Source organism: Equus quagga, unplaced genomic scaffold, assembly GCF_021613505.1.
Source record: "Equus quagga isolate Etosha38 unplaced genomic scaffold, UCLA_HA_Equagga_1.0 HiC_scaffold_241_RagTag, whole genome shotgun sequence".
Taxonomy (NCBI): Eukaryota; Metazoa; Chordata; class Mammalia; order Perissodactyla; family Equidae; genus Equus; species Equus quagga.
In genome coordinates this window covers 1-7,912 of record NW_025793264.1, presented here as the reverse complement: position 1 = coordinate 7,912, position 7,912 = coordinate 1, and the positions used below count along the sequence as shown (strand labels likewise).

Below are 7,912 nucleotides of genomic sequence, written 5' to 3'. Positions count from 1 at the left end.
TTTTGTCCAGGTTCCTAATCCCAAAGATACAAAACTTATCTGTGCCATGGTTCTTAATCTCAGATGCCCAGATAGCTTCTTAACTCCAAACCTACTGCTTATTCTGATCTCCTGGTCCTGGCTTCTTGTCCTGACCCTATCATCTGAGCACATGCCCTGCAGTAACATCTATACACTCCTAAGATACACAAATGTCTGTAAACAAAATTATTTAGAAGAGGTGTATAATAGCTAAAGAGCTGTGATTACAATTTAAAATATGAAATCTATGTCTAAGTAGGAAGTGAGGTAGAGGTGTTAATAATAACCATGACCATGTTTATTAAGGGGTTTCTAGAGGTGCTAGTCTCAATGCTAAGTATTTTATACGCTTTACCTCATTTAATTGTCACAAACATTTTCTAAAATAGGTATTATTAAACTTGTTTCAAAGATAGGGAAACTGAGTCTCAGAGAAATTAACTTTCCCAAAGTCAGTCACATAGTTAACAAATGTCAGAGCTGGCATCTGAGCTCAGACCAATTTAACTCCATATCCTGTGCTCTTAACCACTATGTTGTACTGCCTTATACATAAATGCAGAACTTCACATGGGTCCAGAAAATCTGCATTCGAGTCCTGTTCACTTCATTTATAAGCTGAGTGACCTTGGGTAAGTCTCTCAATCTCTTCAAGCCTTGATTTTCTCGTCTATAAAAATGAAGACTATAACTCCCAGCTATTTCATGGAGTTGCTTCAGGGTTTAAAGGAGATAATGTAAGAGAAGGTACTATGTATGCCATGCACTGCTCTGCAAAGATACACTGCTGGTGTTATATGGGATTTTTAGGGTCACTGATGATGCTTTCTATTTCTAAGAGTATTCCTGGATTTGAGTTCAAATGAGAGATGTCAGTATCTAACCAGGAAGGGAACAATTTAATAAATTGGAGAAAACATCTTAAGATAAACATGAAAATAACAGGAATAAAAGGTACACTTCTCCTAAGATCAGGCAGAGTAGCAAATGTTACCTGGTTCCACTGGCTGCAAGAGGCACGCCTTTGCAGGTATCATTTTTTCTGGCAGATTTTTTGCAGACATATGGAAAGGAATTGGATGGGGGGAAACACAAACAGGTGGTACAGGAGTCCTTTCCACTGTAGATAGTGTTCGTGTCATTTGAATAGAATCTGGGGATTTCTCCTTAAAATAAACAGGTTAAATAAATTGTTAGATGATGTTATATATTTAATATTGACATAAACTACCCTGCACTTGCTAAAAATACTGAGAGAGACACTTCAAAGTGAGCTAATATCCCACAACATTCACTTTTTAATAATCCCCAAAGGCTCAAAAATGTTTTGTTCTGTTGTCTCTATATTTTGTTCTGTTGCTCTAAATTGTCAATTTGGAAGCCTGTTTTTCACATGGTGGGGAAAAGTGTGTGTATTTTCTCTACCTCCCCTGATAAAAAATTACCCATGAGACACAAACAAACAACTACAAAATACCTATGGGATATTTCTCAATCATTCCATATACATTTTTTCATAATAAAAAGCTAAACTTAACCTTTACCTCAAAAGGAATAAATTTTAGAATTTTTTAAAAAAGGAATGTCTCCTTTAAAAATTATTTGGTATTTTCTTGTTTAAAAAATGTGTCATTGAAATAATAATTTTAAAATACATAATGAGAATCTCTAAATTTAACTGAGAAAAAACATTCCCTCCCTCAAACTGAAGTCCTTATTTCTTTGTTTTCCACGTTTCATTGTTTATAGTATATAGCCTTCCACTGCACATGAGGTATAACCAACAGATAAAAGCAAAGAGGTCAATCCACATACAGTTGAGAAAGCAACTCAGCATTTAACCTGAGGTGATAAGATAGAGATAAGTACCACTGTCTATAAGTGAAGGTTCGCCATAATTTGAATTTTCTAATTTGTGTGTTTAACAGCTTAACTCTGAGTTTGCTTTAAAAGTTTATAAGCCCACAACTCTAGTCATTTAGTAAATTCATGAGAAGACTCTTCCTTGATTTAAAAAGAAAATGGATGTTCTCCTTCAGTTTTCTTTGCAGTGCTAGACAGTACTATTATAGAGCATAGGCCACAACTGTACCCTCTCTCTTCGCCGCACGCGGGCTGATAAAGTTCTCTCAAGTGTGCCTCCTGAGGTCAGATCACTGATGGGTAGAGAAGCCGCTGCAGGTAAGTAAGGATCTTTTATTTCATCTAACTCAAGTTCTTCTACCACACCAAGTCGTGGAGTGGCAAAAACCAGCATGTGACAGCCACCACAAGCAACCTGTAGCATAAATCCACAGATAAATTAATCCACATCAGCTTCAAACACAAGTGGGTTTTTAACAGTTTTCAGCTACATTTATTTAGTAGACTTCCTAGACTGACAGACTGATTCTGTGTGTGTGTGTCTTTCTCCCTCTCTCCCTCTCTATACATAGACAACACATATACGAATTACAATATATATTCTTTAAACACTATGATTAAAACATATTATTTTTGGTATAGCACTTTTTAAAATGATCTTCTCCATGAGACTATAAGCTTAGTGAATGAGGATTTGGTCATTTTGTTCATCACTGTATGCTTTGTATTCCTCATACTCAGCCCAGTATCTCGTGCAGAGCAAGGATTCATTAAATGGATGGCAAATGAAGGACTGGAAGCGTTCCATAGTACGAGGCACTGAGTCTTTGGAGAACAAATTTCAAGTGATATTATCATCACCAAGTAAACAAAATTTTCAAGTCTATAGTTCTTAACTGGCAAAAGTGTTAGAAACAATAGAGATACAATGCCTGATGGGGCTGACACTGAAACAATACCTTCTTATCCAAATAACATTTAGCCAATAAAACATATTTTCAAAACTCTTTAGTATCAAATTTTCTCTTGTACAGGATTTGAGAGTCTCAGCAGTATCTAATTCAACAAATATTTATAGACAACTACTGTGAGTAAGGCACTCTGCTGGGTGCTACAGGAGACACAAAGTTTCCAGGCAGGACGCAGTCCTGGCTCTCAAGAGACATATGAGAACGAAGCAGAAGAGTGAAGTTTAGGGAACAAAGAAAGATGTTAAAGGAAGAAAATTAGGAAAGGGACAAACTTTCAGAGTGGCATGATGTCTAACATTTGGCTCTTAGGAAACGAGTATAATTATTAGACATAGCCATAATATTCTTTCATACAAACATAAAAGTACTTATTTTCTAGGAATACTGAAAGACTCAAATATAGGAATATGAAAATGTAAACAGGGGAATGCGATGCCCTTACCAATTGAACTATAAACCTCCTAAAACTACAGCACAAAGTGGGAACGAACTGATTGGTAAAATTCTCCAGTCCAAGTCCTAATTTTCCATGTCGACCATCTCCAAAAGTATACATAAGACCTGTATCTAAAATGCAAAAAAGAAAAGAATTATTAAAGTATCACTTGTATGGATCTATTTGTAAATAGACAAATATATAACTTACACAGTAATTTTCCCCTCAAATTCTTCATTGAATATACCCTGATCCATGGATGTTTCCATACTCTCTACGGTCTCTGCAATCCCACACTGGTGGTTTGTGAAGTTGAAACGTAGTCGTGTGAGCAGTGTGTGGAACAGCAGCAATCCAGCATGAGATCTCATGATACACACATTCTTCTCAAGGGGAAGGAGATCTTTGTATTCTGACCCCTTACTTCCCAAAACAATCTACTTTCTTTTTTCCTCAGGTCATTGATTAAATCAGGGTTTCTCATCCTTGGCACTATTAACACTTGGGGCCAGATAATTCTTGGTTGTGTGGGTCTGTCCTGCGCATTGTAGAATGTTTAGCAGTATCTTTGGCCTCTACCTACTAAATACCCATAGAATCCCCTGCCTCTGCAGTTATAACAATCAAAATGTTTCCAGACACTGCGATGTGTCCCCTGGGGGGGACAAAGTCACAACTGGTGATGAGGTACTGACTTAGATCAATCCAACTGTCTCTTTTACTAATTCTGCTCCTGGGCTGTGGAATGCTGCTGAAGGAAATGCCATAAATCAACCATGCTGACTAGTCCCTATACCAATACTGGGGTCTGCTGTACACCTGGGCCCATGATCAAGATGAGTAATCTTGTTGCTTTTCTCCAGTCAACCCTTTTGCCCACAGCCATAAGAACTCCTCTGAACCTTCACTCCTCAAACCCTTCCTTCATACCCTCCATCTCAAGCTGGGTAAGTGCCACGTAAGGAGAAGTAAAGGAAAGGGTGCCAGTCTGAGTGCAGAGGAGGGGATCTCCCTCTAGTCCAGGGATTAAGGAAGGCTTTCAAACTGAAGCCTAAAGGATGATTACAGTTTAGCTACATGAAGAAGGGAGGAAAGAATTTTCCAGGCAGAGTCAGCAGTACATACACAAAGGCTCTGAATCAAGAGAAAATACAGTACAGTCAAGTTGAAAGGCAACCAATGTGCCTGGAGGGCAAAGGGGAGAAAGGTATGAGATGAGTCTGAACAGGTAAGAAGGAACCACACCAGAGAGGATCCTATTAGTTCATATGAAGGATTTTTCAACTCTATCTTAATGGAAATAATAAGCTAAATGAATGGTTTTAAGTTGAGAAATGATAAGATCACATTTGGGGACTTAAGAGTTTAAGATGGCAAAGTACTGCATACTAAGGAAATCCAAGAGAATTGACTGAAAAATGATTAGAAATACTAACAATTCAGTAAAGTGGCAAGTTCAAAAATTAATATTCAAAAATAAATAGATTCCCTATAAATAAGCAATAACCAATGTTTAGACACCAAATTTAGATTCATAATTCCTACTATTAGGTATTTATTTCCTTTCTTTATACATACTCCTTATCACCTTCTCCCCTTCTTCCTCCTTCTGACCCTGATTTCTTCATCTAAAATGGTTTTTAAGGTTTGCCTTTTACCTGGATTACCTTTAACTAGAAAAAATAAACTCTGATCCAAGCTACCTGACTGTACTTCCAACCTCAGAGAGCTTTTTAAAACAAGCCACTGGCTATAATGGGAAACCGGCAAGAACTTACAGATAACTTGCTACATGCCTCTCACTAGGCCTGGAGGAAAACAAAATACATAACATCTGTCCTCTGGAGAGAATTCATGAGAAATAAGGCAAACAAAGTTAATGTTCAATTATTTGTGCTATAACTTCTTTCATCAGGAGGAAAGGTACTATGAAAGTTTAACCAAATAATCTAACTGTATTTTTTATGATCCATAAAAAGTACATATTTACCATCAATGGCAATTTAGAGTTTGTGAAAAAATGGCAGTAAGGACAGAAAAACTGAGATTAAGACTCTGTAGTAAGGGATACATATCAACAACTCTTCTGGGACTGTGAATGAATAATAATTCTTTATAGTTCTATTTCATGCTACAAGGACATCAATACTTGAAAACGGGCAAGTAGTTCTCTCTGAAAGGTTCTTTGGTGAAAAAGGAACAGTGTATGGTAATACCTTATATTTGCTTATTCCTAGTTCCCCTAACCAGATACCATTAGAGATGAGCTACATCGTAGCAGTAGCTTTTTTAGAAAGAAGGAAAAAAAAAATGTAGAAATATCAGTATCTGGATTATGTCAAAATACTATATGATTTCTGACTTTTTAATGCCTTACTTCATTTTTAGATAGAAAATATAAGCAAGAAATAGTGAAATTACAGAGCCTTTCGTTTTGAAGCAATCAAAATTGTGGAGTATATCAATTACCTACAGGTAAGTGAGTGAGTCATTTTTAGGGGAGAATCTTTATTGAGTCCTATATTGGGCCACCTAGTTTCTGAGGTTGAGAAGTAGGCCCAGAGTAGCATCTTCCTGGATAAAGGAGAAACTACAGAATGGAAGATCTAGAGGACCCAGGTATTCACTTAGTGGTCTTTGAGGTGCCTTTCTATCACTGTGGAGAAAGTAAGAAAGAGTCACTCCTGAAAACGCCTCCTGGTGGCAAAAGCATCATAAGAATTTACTCAGCTGGAATGTAGCTCTGTCAGATTGAAAAGGGAGACTGTTTTAAAGTAAGCTCTTTCTTGGAAGACTTTTCTCTCTGGCCTTAGCAAAGGTAAGAGCTTACAAAATGATACAATTTCAGAAAGATTCCAGCTTTCTGCCAAAGTATACTACTATGGTCTTACCTCTGACAGTATTGACATATTTTGAGGTTCTAAATATTTGGATCACTTACACTGATTTTAAATTGAATTAAAATATTAAAAAGGGGTTTACAACTTTATATTTTGGCATATTAGACAAATTCCATTTTCTCTATTATTAATTCTTTTGCTTAATTTAGATACATTCATTCCATATAGTATTTATTTTGTAATAAAATATACCCAATTCTATAAACATATAATAGAGATTCTGATCTGTACCTGTTATTAAAGCTGTATGATTCTCTCCACAGGAAATATAGCTTATTTTCTGATCCTTAATATGCTCAATGACTGTGGGTTCTGAAGTTTCAAAAATAAAAGTGCCAAGCCCCAGCTGACCGAATTGTCCCAGCCCAAAGGTGTACACGGCGTTCTCTGCAAGGGAATGGGCAAACAGAAGAGAAGCATTGTGGGGAAGCAAACGCTGTCACCTGCATATCTAGAAAAACTTGATACTCAACCTTTAAAATGAGGGTTAAGTGCCTCTGAAAGAAATACCCATGTAAGAATACCTAATATTTAGGTATACATTTCTCCAGAATGAGAGAAAAATGACAAGGCACACAATTGTAAGAATTAAGGCATGGGTCTGATTTTATCTTTTACATATAACCATAAAAGGAATTGCTAAAGACAGGTAAGTCAGTGAACTACCTAAAATATCACTCAGCTCTTTAAAAAGTATCAATTGTCATTAAGCTAATTCCTTTCACTGCCTTAAATAAAAAAAATGAATAGTGCTTCCTACAGAAAAACTCCTTACTTTTAAAAGTAGTTTAACAGAATAATTTATTTTATAGAACAATTTCAGAGGAGCATTTGCATGAGAATTAAAACCTACACTAGATATGCTAGAATTTTTACTAGGAAATGCAATAATAATGAAAGGTGGGAAAGAAGCTTTCCTCTATATTACTATTTTTTAAAATGATTCCAAAGGACCTCCAATAACTTATAAATATTAGCTCCTGTATTCTTGAGAAATGGAAAGGCACTACAACAGGATAAATGAGTAGTGATGAAGGGGTTCTTTCAGACACACAACTCTTGCTGGCCCCTGCATTAGGAAGCACAGCATTTATTAGTCTACTTCTCAATAATTGAATACATTGCCTCTCCTGCTACAGAGGGAAGAGCAAAAGCTTTGGATTCAGGCAGGAGCCCAAACCTTCACTATTAATAGTTGCGGCAAGTATGTAAGTTACTTAAATTCTCTGATGTTATAATTCCCATCTAACAGAGTTGCTGTGAAGACTAAATGAGAAAACATTCAGGCAGATTTTAAAACATAATAGAACATTCAGTTGTAAAGAACATTTTTCTAAAAAGTAATTAATCAACTCATCTTATTCTGACAATGGAGGATACTGATGAACACATAACTATCTGTTGTCATATAATTTTACATTTTTTCTGTCTAAAAAATATTTCATAAATAAGACACATAGATATTACTTCTTAAAGAAAATATGCTGTGTCAAGGATATGAAACCACACTGAGGCAATGGTAAAACAGATCCTTCTTTTGGTGTAAAAACTACCTCTCTTAGTTTAATAATCACACAGCATATCTCGAGTTCTGAATGTTCAGTCTTAAGAGTAGAATGTTGAATGAATTAAAACAACTGTCTATCGCTTGCTGGCCAACAACTACTCTAAGTTTCTTGGGCTGTCTTATATTAGCCTGTGAAATTAGGCCCTTTAGGCAG

At 36.1% G+C, this 7,912-nt stretch overlaps 1 protein-coding gene across 1 annotated transcript in view; it reads right to left on the bottom strand.

Annotated features, from left to right (window-relative positions):
* The window catches only part of LOC124232097 (X-linked retinitis pigmentosa GTPase regulator-like), a gene marked incomplete at its 5' end in the record, with an annotated part of 19,377 nt that extends 12,799 nt beyond the window's left edge, over nt 1-6,578 (bottom strand). The window contains 4 exons of the mRNA XM_046649068.1: nt 1,016-1,187; nt 2,114-2,299; nt 3,298-3,422; nt 6,423-6,578. Coding sequence (XP_046505024.1) covers nt 1,016-1,187; nt 2,114-2,299; nt 3,298-3,422; nt 6,423-6,578 — 639 coding nt within the window. The remainder of the gene's footprint in view (nt 1-1,015; nt 1,188-2,113; nt 2,300-3,297; nt 3,423-6,422) is intronic.
* Nucleotides 6,579-7,912: the final 1,334 nt, after the last annotated feature.